This window comes from Panthera tigris, chromosome B4, assembly GCF_018350195.1.
Source record: "Panthera tigris isolate Pti1 chromosome B4, P.tigris_Pti1_mat1.1, whole genome shotgun sequence".
NCBI lineage: Eukaryota > Metazoa > Chordata > Mammalia > Carnivora > Felidae > Panthera > Panthera tigris.
The window spans coordinates 126,205,263-126,226,821 of record NC_056666.1 but is presented as its reverse complement, the minus strand read 5'-3'; the positions used below and the strand labels follow the sequence as shown (position 1 = coordinate 126,226,821).

The 21,559-nt window shown below is 40.9% G+C and overlaps 1 protein-coding gene across 6 annotated transcripts in view; it reads right to left on the bottom strand.

Moving 5' to 3' along the window:
- FBXO7 (F-box protein 7) overlaps nucleotides 1-21,559 on the bottom strand; it is a 36,645-nt gene that overhangs the window by 12,441 nt on the left and 2,645 nt on the right. For 3 of the 6 annotated variants that reach the window (XR_006220213.1, XM_042993121.1, XM_042993120.1), the window contains exons 2-10: nucleotides 20,073-20,367; nucleotides 14,667-14,894; nucleotides 13,210-13,351; nucleotides 11,004-11,087; nucleotides 7,596-7,691; nucleotides 5,631-5,807; nucleotides 3,729-3,766; nucleotides 2,736-2,749; nucleotides 470-605 (exon numbers count right to left, since the gene is read on the bottom strand). Coding sequence is in view for 5 of the 6 variants with exons in the window: in XM_042993121.1 (XP_042849055.1) it covers nucleotides 506-605; nucleotides 2,736-2,749; nucleotides 3,729-3,766; nucleotides 5,631-5,807; nucleotides 7,596-7,691; nucleotides 11,004-11,087; nucleotides 13,210-13,351; nucleotides 14,667-14,894; nucleotides 20,073-20,367 (1,174 nt within the window). In the remaining variant the exon portion in view is untranslated. Of the gene's footprint in view, nucleotides 1-469; nucleotides 606-2,071; nucleotides 2,750-3,728; nucleotides 3,767-5,630; nucleotides 5,808-7,595; nucleotides 7,692-11,003; nucleotides 11,088-13,209; nucleotides 13,352-14,666; nucleotides 14,895-20,072; nucleotides 20,368-21,559 lie in introns of those variants that run through there. The other 3 variants (XM_042993122.1, XM_042993118.1, XM_042993119.1) reach the window with 3 other exon arrangements.

Below are 21,559 nucleotides of genomic sequence, written 5' to 3'. Positions count from 1 at the left end.
TCCAAACTCCTATAGTTGAAGTATTTGCTGTCTACGGTCTTTATGGAGTCTAAGGCAGAAGCAAGTTGGCTCTTGGCAGCTACTGCCCAGGGAAGGAGGAAAGCCGACCTTGGCCCCGGGACCCCAGCACAGGGAGCAGAGGGAGGAGTGTCCAGCTCCATCAGAATAAGAATTACAGAGATACGGGGCTAAGCAGTGATCGCAGGAACTGGAGCACCAGGCCAGACAGAGAGGACAGAATGCAACTGCCTTTACATGAGGAATCCCAAAACCTTACACTGGAAGGAGAGGATACCTCCCATGATTTGATGTCCAGCCTTGCCAAACCATAGCTTTCACTTATAAAGAGAAGGGGGAGAAAAAGGGCAAGCTCCCATTAATAAAAATAACTAAAGGGAAAAACACGGGGCCACAGGAAGCCGTTAAGGCTACAAGCCAATGGAGAACCGCATCTTCCCAAAACGCTTACCACGGCGCTCTCAACGAGCTTGCCTCCACAACATTCTCAGCGATGGTCACAGAGTCGCGCAGGGGACGTGCTGCTGCCAAACCATGACTTCATGCTCGTGACGCACCAGCAATATATAAAGCTCCACAGTCTCAGCCTAATGAAGAGAATGTAGGGTTTTACAAGCTTCTAACCATAACTGTAGGTGTCCAAGAGGAAAAGCTTTGAGGCTGTCTTAAGAATTTAGAACAAACTGTGGAGGAGTTAGGCGTGTGGCACACACTCTCAATTAAGAGATGTGTCGCACTGGCCAGGAAGTCCCAGGTGAGGTGCCAGAAAGCAGCACCCACATCCATGGGACACCAGCAGTTCCCAGACCTCTCGAGAACCATTCAAAAAGGACACTTGGCAGACTCATTGTTTTACAGGATTTGGTGCTTCTGGTCATCACTACATCCTCCCGCCGCACACATACCCACACAGTGCAAACCTAACAGCACAGATGGCCACGGAGGGATGTAGAAGTAGAGAAGGGTGGACTTGGGCCCACCGAAGCTTCAGGTGATTCTTTCAGCCCAGACCCAGTTAAAGCCACACAGCATCTAGTGGACACTGTTTAAAAAGCTGTCCTATAGCTCAGACATTACAAAATACCACAGAAAGAAATGTCAAAGCCCCAATCCTTTGCCTATATACAGTAAGCTACTAAGGGTGACATGGCCTCTAGAAAATCCTAGTACTGACTGAATTTTCTTCACTGTGATGGAAATAAAGACTATATGTGTAGCAAAAAAAAAAAAAATACCTTCACGTGTATGTAGGACTCAAAATATTCTTGCAGCATATAACATTCCAAGCCATTTCCTTATATGCAAAACAGATTTTTTAAAAAGGAGGAAGACATCGGCAATATTCCTAAATATTGTCTGCAGATATAATAGTGTTTTATTCCTGGGTTGCGATTCAGATTTTTATTTGTCATGATAGCATGTTTCTATACTGTAAGATAAGACATTTGTGTTTGGCCTTTTTCTTGTATGAAGAATAAATCTTGAATTTTGTGTATTTTAAATCTTAAAAGCAAAATGTTCTTCCAATAGAGTAGTTAAGAGGCGACTTTGAAGAACAGTACTTGACCAGCACTCAAAGCAGGAAAACTTTGTTGAAAGAGGTCATCTATTTAGATTACAAATTAGGTACCAAGCGTTGCAAACACAAGGAAAAAAAATCGTAACTCCACTCCAGAAGCAGCCAGAAACAAGAGTCCCCATAACCCCACAGTTGTCCAAAAATGCTGCTTCAGAGCCCAGAAGTTTCATCACAGAGCCCAGGAAAGAGCTGCAGAGAAAGGAGGTGGGTTGAGCAGGTGGGTGTCTAAGCACCCACCCTAGCTTCTTGGCTTCTATTCATTTTATAAATCATGCTTCTGCAAACAGTTTTGTTTGGAGAAAGGGTGTAACTAAAAAATAATTAAAAAAAAAAAAGTGCAACAATCTGATGACCCTGAATAGGTTCTCTATCATTCTGAAATTGCCAAGTAATGTTGTGAAGCTGTTCTGAGTATTTTATCCCATTATCTTTCTGTAATAAAAGTCAAGATTGCCATATAATTTATACTTAATTTTTTTTAATCTGGTGCAGAACATTATCAGTGAACAACCTTCATCCTAGAGGGAAATTCAGAGGGGGGGGAGGTCAGTAGTCAACTATTTCCAAAGCCAACCTGGTCATACAGTGACCTCTGGGCCCTACCACCTCTGGAGCTTTAGATATATCTACCGAAAGGCCACTGTGTGCGTTCCTCACCATGGCACTCAGAACACACTAGAGATCAGCACCCCCAACAAGATGACATCTGCAGTTTTAAAAAACAAAAACCAAACAAGCCCCAGAAGTGAGATTACAAATCAATCACATGAATGGCAGCCGGCTGTCGGTGGGCCAGCCCCTACTGGGTCTTAAGGGAAATCTGTCACCGGGGCCACCTCGCCCTGGCAAGATGGGATTAGGTCCTGGCAGCGGGCCAACTGGATCAAAACGTGGTCTGAGTGGAGGGAACTGGCTGGGTGTCTCCCCAGGCCCAGGGATGAGTGAGTTGATCGGGTCCCCGACATAAGGAAGGGTTAGTCTTTCATCATATTCACCACCAATAATTCCCGGAGGAAGGAGCGAGCTGGGAGGAAAAGGCCTGGGGTGCAAGGGGTTGGGGTAGAATGGGAGGGGGTGGGGCGACGATGGAATGAACATCACATGCCGCCCTCTCTGAGCTTCTTTTCTTTGTTTGTACCTCTTCCTGTACAGCTGTAGAAACACAAGAACAAGATATGGTAAGCGATCTGGATGTTTCCCCAAAGTTCCAATTTGCTTCCACTGCTTTATCTACACTTTCCTCTTCCCACACTATGGAGCAAAGACACCAGTGCACACAACAGAAATTTTACCAGTTTCCATCTGCACGACTAAGGCAGTAGCTCTGAACACAATGCCGAATGAACTGTACTCTTTAACCACACTGCAACTGAACAACTGTGCCAATTCAGGGAAATACTCAATCCAAAGGAAGGATAACTGAGTGGAATGTGCTTTCAAGGCTGCAATCGACAGCTCTTGAGCTAATATGCGATTTTAGGCCCACCTTTCTTGAAAGTGGAAAATTTAAATATCTGTTGAGAAAATCAGGCCACATAATATAAAGTTAAGGTACTGGGGGGAAGGGGAGCAGCATTTAAATTCACTTCTTCACCTGAATCATGTTCCTAAAGGATCTCAATTTAAACAGCAACAAAAAATAGAAGCCCATTTCAGAGGACAGAACATCTTCCTAAGGAACAATGCTGTTCACTCAGGACACATTTGAGGACCCTTCTCTAGTCCACCCCGTTTCTCAGTCCTGTCAGTGTCTTTTAGAGTAGGCGTCTGTACATAAAACAAGCATACACTGTTCCAACTGGCTGGACAGCTGAAGACCACTCTCTCACAAAAACTCAGCTTAAAAATTGTTTTGCAACAGAGGAAGAAAGAATGTTTTATATTAAGTAAAGTCAAAAAACAATCGCTGTGTTAATAAGACTTCTTTTCCTGTGTAATTACACAAGAAAATAAGGACTGAGTCTAAGATGAAAGTTAAAAATATTTTCACTTACTGAAAATTAGCAATAAATTTAATAAAAGCAGATTTCATTACATCATAACAAAAATGATAATATGGCCTTAATGTATTAATTCACTAGTTGCTTCGGCGCTAATACTAACATTAGCCTTGATATTTAAAAATACCTACTTCTTTCCAATCTGTGTCTCGAACTCTCGCAGTACCATCTACAAAGAAAAAACAAAAAATAAGAATTTAAAATGCTTCATTCATCCAGGTTAAACAGCAATCTTGCTTCTGACCTAAGGAAACTGAAGCTTACACATGACGCACACGCAGGAACAGGAATCCTTTGTTCACAACACGCTGCATCCCTTGTAACCCTCCTGCACCGACACAGACCTCTCTTGCTGGCAGAAGGCAGCTGCTGCCGTTCTGTGCTCGTGAGGACACCAACTGGTGACGCCCTCGGGAATATGGAGGACCGGGTGGCTGCTATCTCTTCCTCAACTGCCCCACGCTGCACTGCGCCTCCTCCGCCAGTCTCAGCTGAGAGTGACAGCTCCTTCTAACCTCAAATCTCTGCGACACTGGGTGACCATCTCTTTGTATCGCAGCCCATCGTTACTGGAGGTAAAGCTGACTTGAAGTTCTCTTATTTGGGTTGTTTTCTCCCAACTTTCATCAGTATGACTGCAACAACTAAGTATTTTTTAATATACTCATTTACTTGAAATACATGAAATGAGGAAAGAGAAACCTCTTCAACTTAAATCTAAAGAAGAGTTGAGATAAAAGAGATATCTTCCCTAGAAGCTATTATATGGGCATGGAAGGAAGATTTTATAAAAGCTCCTATGACGTTACATCCATAGGGAGATTCGTTATAAGATCTGAACAGCTTACAGATGAGCTTGTGGACCATAATCTGGAAATGAGAGAGAGACTGACTGTATTTTAAATCCAAATTTGAGTATGTAAGTAAAAAGGTTTTTATGCCTATTTTTATCATAGCCTGTTTTTTGGTTCGTTCTTCTATATACTTTGGTCATTTTGTCTTTTCATTTCGACTATAATTTTTTTTTTTTTAATTTGAGATGACACTTGCTGCCTCCTAGAACAAAATAACATTTGAACTCTGCAGAGGCATAAAGAAATCAAGGAGGAATATGAAAGACCAGATCATTCACTTCTTCTATCTGAGGTTTTAAAGGAAAAAAGTCTTTAACAATCCTAATGACTCTACTTAATATTCTTATTAAAAAAAAACAAAAACGAAGGGGATCTACCAAGATTTTTACAGTTCCCAAGATGTTATACATAGCACATCAATTTTTTTTTGATGTGAACCACAAGTATTTTTTTACAATGCAATGCAGTATATACTTACATATACATATACTGAAATAGAAGTTTACTCCTATTTTGTAAAAAAAATACTGATTTTTTTTTAATGACCCAATATATTGATTTCATGACCCACTCCAGGGTCAAACCAGTTTAAAAAACAAAACAAAACACTGATACGCAGAAAAGAAATTCTACAATCGGGCACTAGGCTTCTATCCGGAAATCTTGATACAAAAGGCAAAGTGCTTGTACATTTGGGGTAACTTCTCTCCATCCCCAAGTCCCACTGCCATCACTGCTGCAACAATCACCAGGTCATCATAAATGTGACTATACAGAAATAAAGCTTCCCCAGCAACATACCACAGGGTAGCAAGCAGGGCGCTCCTAACTGGTACACTGGTCACAGCCATGGACGTTGTTTAGAAATACACCAGACTGCAGAGTCAGATATGGAGGATGATCTAAGAGAATAAACCTGAAATTTTTCTATCCTGAACTATTCTCAGTCTATGGGGATATTTGCGTTATACAGAACACAGAAATGAATGCGACGTTTTCGGGATATAGGCACAAGTATATGAGGCTTAGCATCTCCTTCCAAAAAGGCTGCAAGTTATGATTACTTGAAACTCTTAAACAGACAAAGAGCCTACAACTAAAAACTTTTGGCAAGCTGAGTAATTAAGACCTCAGTAAGAAAGAGTCCTTTTCCTGTTAACATGTCACTGTGGCAATTACCTCGAAAATCCCGCAGATATAAACACCTCCACAGCAGTTGGTCATTTGAAGCAATAAAGAGATCACGACAAACTGCAGACAAAGACAGAACAGAACGAACATCCAAAAGTCGGAAGATCCGCAGTTTCAGCTCCAACGGCAGGACCACCAACCCGAATACATCCGGTAGGTTCAGCGCTATAAAGAAAAAGAGAACAGGTAGTGAGTAAAGAACATCTGGCTTTCCCCACATATTTAACGGAAGTTACCAACTTGTTCCTAAGTGACAAATTAGATGGTAGTCTCAATTACCCAAGTGTGCATCACCTACAACAAAATTTTAACCCCAGGTTGGCTATATTGCTCTACTACTAAGTCCCTTATTCCCTCTATGTTTTAGGGGAAAAACAAATACTTTTTCATACAAACCAATGAATCGCTATGACAACTTCCAAATATTAGCCAATGGCCTTTGTTTCGAGCAGTATTCGATGAATGCAACAAAAACTTCTGTATTCAATTACAGAAAATGGATGCTTTGTTGGCTTTTAAAACTGGTTCCCAATGCTGCTACTTATTAGCTGTGTGCCTTTGGACACTTGGATTACTTAAACTACCATTCAATTTCCTTACCTGTAAAATGGGTTAGGAGTACTACCTAATTCATGCAGTTGAAAATTAAGTGTGTGAATATATACAGAGTGCTTAGAACAATGTCTGGCACATAACAAGCACTCAAGTGTTCGCAATTACTATTCTCTGAGGTCTAGCAGGCTGAAAAAAAAAGGGAGGTAGATAAATATCAGAGGCAAGCCAAGAAGGAAAAATAATAACATATAATCAAATGAGATTTATTAGCTCCTTTAAATATCTGTGATACTAATCTCCACTAGCTAAGACCATCAAAATCCAATAAAGCATTTTAAAATTCACATATTTCCCTTCCATCACCGGCACATGAAGAAGAAAACTATGGTGACAGCAGCCTAGGCACATGCAATTGGACACCTAAAATACAAGATCCCTACATACAAATGGCAAATAAAAGCCACATATCTATATGTATAAACCTGAAGTTCTTCTCCAGCTAAGGGATCGTGGTAGATGAGGATTCTCATTTTCTAGCTTATAATTACGCTTCCCCTGATGGCCACACTGCCATCAGGCTTGGCCATTTTGTTGCATCCAATAAAATGTGAGTGGATGTAGCGTATCATTTCCGAGCAAAAAAGCTGTAAGAACCACCGTGTGGCTCGGTCACTGGGCCTTCTTTACCCTCTGCTCCAAGGAGACCATGTCCTGAAGAAGGACTACTCCTTCAGCCAAAACTCACCCCCCCCACACACACAGCATGCATATGAATGAGAAAAAAGTGCTTTAAGTCATTGAGATTTTAACATATTTATTACACCACAAATAAGAGCCAACATAAGAATTCTGAATGAAATATACACCTCACTGAATTAGTTTCATCATCTATAAAATGAGGATGAAATCCCCTTCAAAGTTGTTAGCACTAAATAAAGATCCATGTAAATATCCAAAGGAGCTAGCATAGAACCCCAAGAAATAATGTTAAAAAAAAAACAAAAAACTGAGACCTAATTTACAGACTATACATTACTTATATATTTGTCAAACACCTATTATGGACCAGACCCTATGTTAGGCCCTGAGAATAAAGTGGCTAAGACATAGTCCCTGCTTCCAAGGTTATCTAAAACCTTAGGAGGTGGAAAGAATGCATATCAACACTTATGATACACTGGAAGAAGAGTTACAACAAAGACATGCCCAAAATGTTGTCGAAATACACACAAGAAGTAAATAACACTTGAGGAATTAACATTAAAGCTTAGTTTTAAAAGAACATAACTTCACTAGGGGAAAAGAGGCAAGAGTCATATGTCAGGGTCACAAGCATAAGACATAAACTTTTACTATTCTTTCCAGCCATCTGACCTGTGATCATTTGTCGTCTCTCACCTTGTCGGGTAAAAGCCAGAAGAGGATACACCAGCTGGTCTTTGAAGAGACGAGAGAGCTTCTGAAGATCTTTGTAGATCTTGGCCACATTTTCCCCTAGAATATTTTTTTTAATGAAAACTCAGAACAAAATCAAGTGGCAAAACTTGAAATGGTAACCTTTACTTCTGCCAAACAAATCAAAGTTGTAAATTTTCATAAGTAATTCTTATATAGACAGACGTGAACCAAAGTCTCTAGTAGAAGTACTATATGCTGTGTGGCTCTGAAAACTCAATCTTAGATGTAAAGATAAAAATCTCATGATTTCAAATTAATAGAGCTGTACCCAACCTATATGATTCACAGACTACAGTTATAGTAGGAAAAACTGTGGTGAGAGAGCTGTACACACACCATGATTTACTGAGCACCTGCCCAAAGTGTCCAGGCACTGGGGGTACAGTGGGGAACCACTCTCCGGATCCCAGCAGAAGTAGAACAGTATTTGTCACATGACGACCAAGTGTCACCAAGTGTATTAAACATTCTTCAAAGCTTTCTTTCACATCAATGGTTCTCCCTAAGAGAGACATACTCTGACCCCCAGTTTAAAAACAGGACAAGATAATGGAAGCCCACCCAAAGCTTCAGAGTAAGTGGTAGGGCAGGGTACAAACCTAAGTCTGGCTCCAACACACTCACTTTAGCCACTAAACTGCTGCTCAGACTGTGGCTCACAGATCACCAGAACTGACATCATTTGGGAACTGTTCGGAAATACTGAATCTCAGGCCCTACCACAGACCTACTTAATCAGAACCTGCAATTTCATAAGATCCCCTGATGATTCACCTGCACAGTGCAGCATGGGAAGCACTGCCCAATACGACCTCAAGTTCCCACTGCAATTCCGCTGTACTGTGACCAGGTGTATGACCTTGAACCCTCGGATCCGCACCTGTTTGCTCACCTTTATCAAGGGGATACATACTACCCTGCACCAAAGAATGGTTAACGTAAAGCACCAAACACAGTGCCTATGCCCCATTCTGTAACTAGGTACTCCACTGAGAAACAAAACACTATGATGTTATCACCTGACTGATAACAAACAAGAAAAGAGATGCAGCTAAACTTTAAATCCTTGTCACACGAACTACAATCTTGACTTGAAGTCAAATGTCAAGATATTTAAAAAGCCAATTTGGATATGGCCTTTTTTCAGTGTGAAAAACGATTTTTTTAACAAGTTTTTTCTTTCGGTTATCTATTACAAAAGTAATCAGAAACTTACAAGAATAAAAACAAATAAAAACAAACAAATATGCATTTAAATAAGTATATACTAGGTACTCTACTATAAAAGCCACCGTATAAAGTAACTAAAATTACTTGTCAAATGGGCAGCATAACCCTACCCAACATAAAAATACTGTATTAAAAATATTTAATACAGCCCATAAACTTACTGTAATAGAACAGTATGAACTTTCTTCTGCCTTTCACTTCCCTTCTCTTTATTTAACAAAAACCACATAAAGAATACGAATCTGGGGGCGCCTGAGTGGCTCAGTCGGTTAAGCGTCCGACTTCAGCTCAGGTCATGGTCTCACAGTTCATGGGTTCATGCCCCTCACTGGGCTCTGTGCTGACAATTTGGAGCCTGGGGCCTGCTTCATATTCTGTGTCTCCCTCCCTCTCTCTGCCCCTCCCTCACTCATGCTCTGTCACTCAAAAATAAATAAAGGTTAAAAAAAAATAAAAAAGAATACGAATCTAAACTACATTCCTATAAGTTATTTTTAAAAAATAGTCTGAGGAGTCAAATCTATTCCAATTCTAGATTCCACCATTTATTAGCTCTGTGACTTTGAAGCACTTTAACCTCCTCTAGACTTGTCTCGTAATCTGTAAAATGGGCATAAATAACCTCCACTACTGTGGAGTGGAGTGTATTTCTAGCCCCCATAGCAAAGTACTCCCTAGTGTGGAGAGAAACAGTGTTGTGGCCAAGAATTTCAAGTTTTCCTGTTCCCAATGGTGAGACATCTTTACACATTTATCAGTCTAGTTCATGCTCCTCAACAGGGGCAGTGCCACCCACAATGGGACAAAAACTGGTTCTCGGAAGGCAGAAACAAAACAAACCCTAGCTACACCATTGGTTTGTGACCCTCCAAAGGGCCACAGTACACAAATAAAAATACACTATATATCTACAGTATTAAAATTTCATGGAAGAGAATGGAAGGGGGACAGATTTTCTACAAAGGTTCCTCAAGGGATGGATAAGAAAACGAAGGTTAAGAAACACTGGTGCAGTATGATGTTAAATGTCCAGAGATCATTATAAATATGTATCCAGATGTCCCCATTTCCCATCAGTTTTGGTTCATGGATGTTCACAGAACTCGGCCTGATCTGCCCGGGAAACTAACAAGAGTCAGTCTCTAGGCCTTCAAAGCAAAGACCTAGCTCTAGGTAGCCTTCCCTTAAAGACACCACTGCCAATGCCACCACCCCATGACACCACATTTAGATTTCAAAACCCTCCTAAGTTACTAGAAAGACGAAATGGAATAGCATCTGTCAAGGCACGTGTCCAGCACAAAACAAGCGCTTAGAGATGTGAGTTCTCTCTCCACCCATCTCCTCTCCTTCAACCACCTACCTGCTTCTCATACTTTGAATTTAACTAAAAAAATAAAAAGGATAACTTGTCTTTGCATCTATTAGTAATCTTACAGAATACAAGCAAAACCATGTCGTGGCGCCTGGGTGGCTCAGTCGGTTAGGCGTCCGACTTCAGCTCAGGTCACGATTTCGCGGTCCGTGAGTTCGAGCCCCGCGTCGGGCTCTGGGCTGAAGGCTCAGAGCCTGGAGCCTGCTTCCGATTCTGTGTCTCTCTCTCTCTCTGCCCCTCCCCCATTCATGCTCTGTCTCTGTCTCAAAAATAAATAAACGTTAAAAATTAAAAAAAAAAAAAAAAAAAACCATGCCTAGAATGTAAACTTTTGGTAAATCTGATCAAACAGCAACCAAATCTATGTTGGTTTAAACTAACATTCTGAGTAGTTTTTCCTCCAATAATCTTCAATAATGAAGTTGCACTGTATGGTTTCCACAAAATGCAGATCCTCTCCATACTGATTAAATACGAGAAAAATCCAAAGATTAATTCATAAATTATGAAGCATCAACATCATAAGTAATGAATTACATACTAGTGTCGTTCCATAATGGCAGCATAAATATAATTCAGCATTCCAAGAGGAAAGCAGGAAAGAAACAGATACTCTGCAACACTGTCTTAAATTTGCTTTACTCTCATTCAGAAATTTTCAGTCACTCAAACATTACCATTTAGTTTTGTTAAAGCAAACCTCTCAAAGCTTCATCCCAAAAGTTCAACCATACTTATGTTACCTGGTTCTGTTTTGCAAATAAATGACTCTGGCAGCAGCTGCAATCTGTTCACACTTCTGAGCTCACTGTTAATCTTTAGTGTAGCTGTAAATAAGCAAAAGAGAGACAAATCATTTTTGTCAGTTCCTCAATTGCCTTCATTATCTAGCATGGGCTTGCACTTCCCTGTCCCAACATACGAAGGACACACTATACAAACTGCTCTACACTCATTTCCTTCCCTCACAACAAAGTCCAAAGTGGAAACCTGCCATCACATCAAGTAAAATCACTCTAAAACAAACACCTCTAAAAACTAGAGTATGCACTTCTATATAAAATCCAGTAGGTATTACCAACAACAGTGTATTACTCATTGAAAGATACGCAGCAAGGTTAGTAGGAGACAGTTAAACATAATAAAACCATTATTTCCAACAAGGTCACCAAAGACTCCATTTTTTTTATTTAATCCTTGGCAATGAGTTTTGCCTTGTTTACTAAAAGAATCCTGCTAGTTTTCACAACATCATCTCTTTCTAGACCCAAAGGACCAATATTCTTGACACCACCAGAAGGTTCCATTTTAATCATATATACAAAGGCTCACTTCATCTCATGCCATGAAAGAGCCAGTGACGTGCTCGTGCACATGTGCGCTGAGCAGGAGGTCTTGGGCGAAGGAAAAGACTTAAAGACACACTGCTCCTTTTCAAAGAACCAAGCCTGGAATGGCTGGCTGCCACACAAGTCTGCAAGTAGCTGATCTGCCAGGAGCAATAAAAGAACAAAATACCAGAAACTCAGATATCTTTGAGACATTTAACAGCCATTCTCCTTATGTTATATATCTTGAAACTAGTAAATAGAGATTATCACACGCGTTGTTAAAGTGCTTTTGTAAGAAACAGAGGCAAAAATGAAGTTGGTAGCTTCAACCTCGCACATTAGGATGTGACGGGGCAGGACGCCTGCAAGGAGGCAGAAACTGCTGGCTCTCTGTGTGTAAGAACACCCAACTGAAAGGCGTGCTTGCTAACCGTGATGAGTCGCTGAAGACACGTGGCTAGTCCACCTGCCATCAGACACATTCTGACCGGCACAGAATACCACCAATACTGGTAAAGCTGAAATTTGAGACTTTTATGGAACATCGCAAGGAATCTAGTGACTAAAAGGAAATACCACAAATTACATTGCAGGGGACATGGAACCACCTTTCACTTCAAAGATCATGACCATGTATGCGAGTGGCTTTCAAAGTAAATTTCTGCAGAACAAACATGTTTCAAACAAACTCTCAGAAGGGACCTTGATAACGCAACAGAAGAACATGGTGCCGCTCAAGCTGTATGCGGCAATACACGTTCCGTGAAGGCTCCTCACTCATCCATCCTGGCGGAACCAGTGCCACAGAGCACAGGAAACCACGAGGCATCAAAGCAACTGCCTTTGCTATACAAAAGGTGAGCTGCACTGAAAAAACAAAAATGCAGCCATTGCAACCCCACCATGCTGTCTTAGCTAGCTGAAGGATAAAGAAATCAAAAATCAGAACAGAACGGAAATGAAAGATTCTAGTCACTCAAATGGCTCTCTAGAACACGTGATTATGAGACTATTCCATAGACCACTGGTAGATGTACGGACGTCTGGGTGGCCTCTGAGCGAAAATGAAATACAAACAAATACAGGCACTGCTATCCCTGTGAAACTGCCACTATGAAAGAGAACTAGAAAAAGAAACTAGTCAGAGTGACTTTCCTGCAGGTCGAGGGATCAAGCACACACATACTAAAGTGGTGCTTAGCAGTGTTTCTATGCATTACTGTTCAGACGCCAAATGGGATAAAAAGTGACCCCAGCTCAATCTCACCTCTTACCATCTCTCAGTTCGAGATCTCTGTTAAAAAAAAAACATAAAAAAGTCACCCACAGGCACAAAGTGGTCGAATGTAATAGATCATCTCACTTCAAAGATCACAACACTCCCCACAGCAATAATATCGCAAGGTTAAGACAGCTGAAGGCTACGGCTGCCCGGAGAGAGAAGGCTGCCAGCCTAAACATCTACCCACACATTCTACAACCTTTCAGGCTCGGGGTATCAGCAGCCTAGAGACTCAACAAAGTTGAGAAAGATGCAACTGTATCACGAGAGCCAATCACTGAAGCAGCTATAGTCTGGAAACATGTCAGTGTTGGTAAACCGACAGCCCTCCATTACCATTTATGACAATTAGGTTTCCCAAAGGCACACAGGTGAGAGCAGCAGAGCCGCCCTCGCAGAGAGGGTGTGTATACTGCAGCTTATACACACCGCCCGACCTCCAGTTCTCTGGCATGGACATGGCTTTGGCCTCAGGCCCCTGGGGAATGAAAGGAAAGAGAAACAAATAATGAAGAGAAGTGCTACTCTCAAAAAGGATTAAAAATCCAACAGGCCCCTAACTTGTCTGGAAATAAGCATTCCGTACAGTCCCCTTAATAAAATCTGTCACATCATTACTACAGCTAGTAATAAAATTTTGATAGAAAAACGTTTAAATATATTCTCCTCCATCAAAATGTTCAAATGGATAAAGTCACATCAGAGACAGGGATTGATTTCTCTCCTCAAAGACTTACTTCTCTGCCTAGCAAAGCAGTATCATTATTGAAGACCATACCTCAAATAACAGTGCATTTGTGAAGCCTTTAAAAAAAACTCCCGTTTGTCATTCCCTCTCTTTTATCCCCTAACATTCTGTTCTTATTTCTATTGTTACACACTTCTATTGTAATACATTATAATTTTCTTTTTATCTACTTCTCTCCCCCACTTATGGACTCCTTAGGGACAAGGACTTGTCCCAGTATCTTTATATCCTAATTCCTGGCTCAGATCATGGCATGCTGCGGGTATTCAATGATCACCGCATTGTTCTACATCTTTGTTACTTATAATGTGGCCCACAGACCAGCAGCATTATTATTGTGTAGGAGTATCCAGAATCTCAGGCTTTACCCTAGACTTACTAAATCAGAATCTGCATTTTAGGAAGATCCCCAGGTATTCTTAGGCAAAGGTTTGAGAAACTCTAATTGTTCTTCTCCAGGACTCTCTGGCATCCCGTATACATATACGCCTCTCCTAGAATTTAACCAATATACTGATGGTTCATAGACTGTCTCTCTCCCCCACTCCTGGACTAGAAGCAACCTGAGAGCAGGGACAAAGCACCGTACCTGTCAGTGGTAGATACTTATCAAACAGAGAATGAATGAATGAATGAAGGGAATAATGTCCCTCTTCCTAACTGAATCTTACTAGATTACTGACAATTCAAAGCCATTAACATAAAAAATAATCCAGTGAGCCATCCCTCTAGACATGCCCACCCCACACTCTTGACCACAGTTCATTTCATATTATCATAATCTTTTTACCATAATTGCCACCACTTCTATAATACAAACGGACAAAACTGACAACAGAAATGAAGGAAAAAAAAGAGAGAGGGAACGTTTATTGACCGCCTACTGTATACCCATCACTGCATTCAGCACTTTACATTTAACACTCAACTGCATTTAATATAGAGATCTAGAGTTCCACAACACCCTAGTGATGTTTGTTAGTACACCCCCATCCCCAATGGGAGGCTGAAACCCCAACACAATGTATTCTGTTTGTAGCCTCACCTGAGGTATGTAACCTGACTCCAGCATGAGCAGATGTATTGACACTATCAGAGCATCACTGGGACTGGAACAGTCGGCTGAGTGATACAGGACCTCTAATGAATGTGGCACTTGCCCCTCCACCGACTCACTGCAGAGCATCGGTTCTGAGGGACAGGCACCTGTGCCCTCTTCCATAGCCACAACATCTTGGACTGACTCAGTTTCAAAAGTCTGGCTAGGCCCCGACTGAAAAAGATAACAAATCAATGAATTCATTAAAGAGTCTTTTATTTTTACAGTTTATTGTGTATCCTGAAGTGAACTCGGATTAGTGCCCAAAGCCAAAGCATGTTATTAGCTTCAGAAATGGGACACATTTTAAGTGAGCCTTCCTAAATAAATAAGCTGGCAATCTATTCCCCCATCCTGAATTCCTTATCTCCGTTCATCCTGGCCAGTATGCCAAAAACCTGGAAATCAACCTAGCCTCCTCCCTCTACCTCACTAAACTCTACTTTCGTCGTGATCAAAGTTCCACTGAATCTATGTCCAAAATACCTCTAAAATCTGCCCCTCCTACTCCAGTGGTACTTTAGACTCATTTACCTCTTCACATCCAGCAATAGCTTCCCCAAGGATCCCTGACTCCGTTTAGTCTTCCAAGACACCCACTGCTGTGAGAGTTTCTGACAATTAAGAACCCAATTATGGGAGGGCCTGGGTGGCTCAGTCGGTTAACCGTCTGACTCTTGGTTTCAGCTCAGGTTATATATGATCTCACAGTTTGTGGGATCAAGCCCCGTGTCGGGCTCTGTGCTGTGAGCAGAGAGCCTGCTTGGGATTTTCTCCCTCCCAATCTCTCTGCACCCCCAAACGGTGCTTACATGGGCTCCCTCTCAAAACACATACATACATAATCTTTTTTAAAAATCCAATTATGTCCCATAACCAAGCTTAAAACTTGCCAGTATTTCCCCAGTGCAGATCGCAGCATTCCCCTAAATTGTGCCTTGGGATGTGACCCTAGATGTCCTCAGGAAAAAAGAGGTCTACAATCAATTAAGTTTGGAAAATACTACATGCTATAGCCACCGAACCTCACCCTCCACATTCACAAAATACATCGTGGCATTACAGAGCTCTGAGAAGTCCAACAATAATAATGTGTGTGTAATATTTAGCCAAGAAACACTACTCTCCTTCCCTAGTACCCAGCATCCTCAGAACACTTACTTATAATCCAAGGGAAGAAGTGTTTCATAGAGGACATGCTGTGAGATGCAGGCCTAGAAAATGAAGTCCCAACTCCTAAACGCCTTAGCATACGAGGTCCTTCATCACTTCATCAGATCCCTGACTCTCAAGCCCACTTCCTGCCAGCCCCTTCCTCTCCACGCCAGTGTTCCCCACCTCTGCAAAAGAGGCAGTACAGACAGACTACCACCCTGACTTGCAAAGGCCTTGACTACTGCACTTTCCTGATTTCACACCTGTATCCTACCAGGACTGCAAGCTTAGAAAGGAACAGAGTAGGGATGCCTGGGTGGCTCAGTCGGTTAAGCGTCCAACTTCAGCTCAGGTCATGATCTCACAGTCCGTGGGTTCGAGCCCCGTATTGGGCTCTGTGCTGACAGCTCAGAGCCTGGAGTCTGCTTCAGATTCTGGGTCTCCCTCTCTCTGCCCCTCCCCTGCTCACACTCTGTCTCTTTCTCAAAAATAAATTAACATTGAAAAAAAAAAAAAAAAAAGGAACAGACTACGTGTCACACACTTTTCTAATCCCAATACAGTACCTGGCACACAGCAGGTGCTCAACAAATGCTTGTTGAACCAATGCTTAAGAACAGTATCTTAAAATTTCATAATTTGGTTTTGTTTTCAGTGTCTTCTCATTTGTACCATAAAAAAGTCTATAAAACAGTAAAGTCAGATGAGGTTGCCTTTTCATACATGCTGTAACTGACTCAGATTAAGTAACACAATCAAGGTTACCAGCTAATAAAAACCTGAAATGAACCAAGATCTCCAGACTCACAGTTCAGGCTTTCAGACACAATACACTGCTTCAATAAAACTATGTTACTTGTATTAATTTTGCTCAGAAAGTTTGTCTCCTAAGCATGTGCTCAACTCTTAATGCAAAACACATGTTTCTTCAAGATCATCGTTCCATTAAAGAAAGGGCAGAGGAAATTAAAATTACATAGGATAAATGAAAGGATGGAAAAATATAAAAAAGCAAGAGGCAGTTCCTCCAGAATCCCTGAGGACATAGCCCTTATTGGCTTATGAAAAAGATCCAAATTCACGTGTTAAAACCTAGAGGCCAATGACAATTCATACTACCAAAAAAAAGAGGCTCCATAATACTTCTAGGCAAACAGAAACTACTTATTAAAACCACTTATCACCAAAATTATGAAGCCTATAAGCGCTTTGCATCTTACTTATCTACTATACCTAACTTTGGGCCATTTGCTACTATTGACGGTTGTGTGGGAGAGAATCTACGTGGAGAAAATATTTTTAAAAAGAGTTACTCTAAACTGATAAAGCCATGGGAGGAAGGTATCAGAACTCCCTGGTGAGCTTATCAAACCCAACTCCCACTCCATAACAACCACTAACATTCTGAGCCATTCTGATAGGGTATGAAATATCTATGATATTCTTCATACATGTGGAAATCAGGAGGAAAATGCTCAGCACCACCTCTTTATTTTTTTTAATGTTTATTTATTTTTGAAGGAGAGAGAGACAGAGTATGAGCAGGGGTGGGGCAGAGAGAGAGGGAGACACAGAATCCAAAGCACGATCCAGGCTCTGAGCTGTCAGCACAGAGCCCAATACAGGGCTCGAACTCACAAGCTGTGAGATCATGACCTAAGCCGAAGTCAGACGCTTAACCAACTGAGCCACCCAGGCACCCCACAGCACCACCTCTTTAAATAAATCATTTGTCATGTCATCTACAAATGATGGCAATAGGTGATTAAAATGCACTTTAGGGCTAATATTAGAGTCTGATACCACATTATTCCCATTTCCCTTAAAGATTCAACAGGTACTAGAATTCCCAAATAAATGAAAATAAGAAAATTACACTTAATTTTCAAATTTTGCAAGTAAAATTTTCCTATTGTTTCCAGTTTTACCCATCTATTTTCCTTTGTTGTTGTTGTTGTTGTTGTTGTTGAAAGACAGGGCATGAGCAGGGGAGGGCAGAGAGAGATGGAAACACAGAATTTTAATAAGAATCTGAAGTAGGCTCCAGGCTCCTCAACATGGGGCTCGAACCCACAAACCGCGAGATCATGACCTGAGCTGAAGTTGAGGCTTAACCGACCGAGCCACCCAGGCACCTGTCTATCTTCCTTTTCTAATACATCATTCTACATTTAATGAGCAGATCATACTGTTTCAAGTACTTGAAGCACACTTAGGAGATTTCAAGCTTACTTACTTCAAGATTACAAGCTTAGTCACCCTATACAAGTCTGAGAATACAAAACAACACGCGTTTAGAACTAGAATTACTAACTTGAAGCAATATTAATTTCTCAGAATTTTTCAAAAGGAAACTAGTAAAGTAAATATCACATATATTATGAAAAGTTCCATCTTACTGGACAATTTTATAAGTATACAGAAATAAAAGGAATGGACCCTTCCACCAGAATCTCTGAATGCGTCTATCAACAAAGATGATTCAGAAATATAATTTAAATATGTAGCTAAGTATTCTTACTTATTCCCTAAATTACCTCCATGAGACAGAAACACAGAGATACATAATACTTCCTAAAAAAAAAAAAATCATAAAAATACTCTGAGCTTTATAAAGCCTTGTTAAAATTGCTTAATTTCTCTATATACTATTACTAAAAATCTCAACATATTACCAATCTATTAAAAAGCATTTCTTCTTAGTAACTGTCTATACTTATTGAGGTTACAGGCACAATGAATACTTATATTCATAAGTGTTTAAAGCCTGAAAAAAAACCAAAATAACAACTAAGCTTAAGTAGTAAGTATACACACAAAAAACAATTAACATGATTGCATATGTATTAGTATTAAAAAATTCAGTAATAAATTTCATCATTTGTGCCACACAAGAAATCAAAAGGCAGGGTAATAACTAAGGGGGTGTTTACAAGGCAATACAGATGATCGATAAAGAAATTAAAGATGATCATTGGGGCTGTGGCTGGCAGGGCCTTGGAAGATGGGCAGAGACAGGAGAGGGAGGAAAGGCCGTGCATTCCAGGCTGGGTGAATGGCAAGAGCAAAGACGTGAAGCAGTCACCAGTCTGTGTGTGTGTGTGTGTGTGTGTGTGTGTGTGTGTGTGTGTGTATGTGCGCAAACACATGAATGTGCTGGCTGGCACAGGGAAAATGATAAGGACTCTGATCTGACTGCAGGTGACATTTTACTGAGGGAAGAACAGAAACTGGCCCTGAAAAGCCTTAAAGACTAGGGACAGCATTTTCTTCCTCTGTAGCATGACAGGGTTAGAAATATTTGGACTTTTCAGCTCAAAAATTGTAAGCACTGGTGTATCAAGGACACACAGCTACTACAGAACAAGGGAACAACAAAGTCAAAACCGTGTCGGGAAAAGATGAACGCAGAAAATAGACTGAAGGACAGACACTGGAAGCCTGGAATGGAAAGGAAACACTGACAGGGCTTGTTAAGGGGCTGGATATAAGTAGACAAAAATCATTCCAGGGTTTTAAGCTCAGGAAAACAGTGGTGCCACTGAGAGAAAGGGCAGCTAGTTTGGGAAAAGAACATTAGTTCATATTTCCAAATTTATGTTGGCACAGAGTCTGAAGTAACAACGTTTAAAATCCAGGTATAAATGTCCTGCAAACAATTTGGAAATAACTGGACTCTATATAGCCTTAATGGGTGGAGCAGACCAGAGAAGCTAGGCTGGGAATCATGAACTCAGAGGCAACAACAGGAGCCAAAGGACAAACCATCTGAAGGAGTGAGTGTCTGAACAAAATAAATAGGTAAACACTGGGCTCTTCGGATGGTCCAACCATTTAGCAGTTTAAAAATTTCTACAAGAGGGGCACCTGGGTGGCTCAGTCGGTTAAGCGTCCGACTTCAGCTCACGTCACGATCTCGCGGTCCGCGAGTTCGAGCCCCGCGTCGGGCTCTGGGTTGATGGCTCAGAACCTGGAGCCTGCTTCCGATTCTGTGTCTCCCTCTCTCTCTGGCCCTCCCCCGTTCATGCTCTGTCTCTCTCTGTCTCAAAAATAAATAAACGTTAAAAAAAAAAAAAATTTTCTACAAGAATACGATCCGCAATCTACTAACAATAATTACCCTGATCCAGAATTCAATCGAGGTGTTCAGTATCCTTTATCAATTACCCCTTTTCTCATCTTGATGTTAATACCTACCATATTTTCATCATTCCTGACATCAGTTTGGGCTGCCTGTCCTTGGAATGAATCACTTGGTTGTTCATCCTGTACGATGGACTGATTGGAGCTGGCGGCCAAAGAGGGTTGGTCATTATTCTGGAGTGAGGAATGCTCTGAATCTGTGGATGAAGGTAAGTTAGGTGCTGGAATGGCATCTTCAAGAATCAAACATATCAAGTCCCCAGAAACAATCCCATATGAAGCCAAGGTCTCTTCATCTCCAGTGAGGGCATCCTTGTTGTTCAATGTGATTGCAAACCGGGTATCAGAACTGCCAAGAAAGATGGATAAGGATAGTAAGAGCTACCTACCATTACCCATAGCTACCATTACCTTCAATACAGTAGGAACATATATAAGATACATGGTATAGTCCTAGAAGAAATAAGTAACAAAAACAAACCAAAAATAAAAAGGAAGCCAAAGTTTTACAAAAAATATCAAAATTATTTGTTATCACCAAGTGCCTAAGTTATAGATTTCTAATGGCTACAATTCTAGCCTGGGTGATAGGATACAGTAACTATCATTAATCCATGTTTTCATCAATTCTAAGATACATACTTTACATCCTTTGTAACTTGGATATCTTTGAAACAGGGATGCTTCTTAAAACTCATAACACATCACAGCTTAACTGACATTTTTTTTCCTTTAGTGTTACATAAAACAATACACATCTTAAGAATGACAGTATCTGAGAGTCAAGGAAATACTCTCTTTTGAAAATTATGAGGGGTGCCTGAGTGGCTCAGTCAGTCGAGCATCCAACTTTGGCTCAGACCATGATCTCGTAGTTTGTGGGTTCAAGTCCCGCAACGGGCTCTCTGCTGTCGGCACAGACCCCGCTTCAGATCCTCTATTCCCCTCTCTCTCTGCACCTCCTCTGCTTGCACTCTCTCAAAACTAAACATTTTAAAAATAAAATACAAACTATGTCACATGATTCCTCTGCTCAAAATCCTCCTCCAATGGCTTGTATCTGAACTTGGAATGGAATCTTTAACATGGCCTCCAAAGCCCATGTGACCCCTACCCACTTCTCCTATCTTCTCCAGCCTCTCTTTACTGTTCCCTATTAACATAAGCTTTCTATCCTGTTTCTCAAAATAGATCAACCTCATTGCAACCTCTGGGCCTCTGCATTTACTCTTCCAGATCTTCAAAGGACTGACTCTCATCATTCTGTCTCAATTCAAATGCCATCTCTACAGAGATGCCTTCTGCCTAACCTCTACCACTCTACTCCATTTTATGTTTTATTTTTATTGTAACATTACTATGTGAAAATTCCATATTTATTGACCATCTCTCCTCCACCCCCACCACCAGAATTTAAGCTTCATAACATCAGGCATCTCATCTATCTAGTTCAAAACTGTATCTCCAGCTCTTGGCAAATAAAAGTATTAATGGAATAAACGCAACCAATAAAGAGTAGTTGGGAAAATGAAACTGAAATC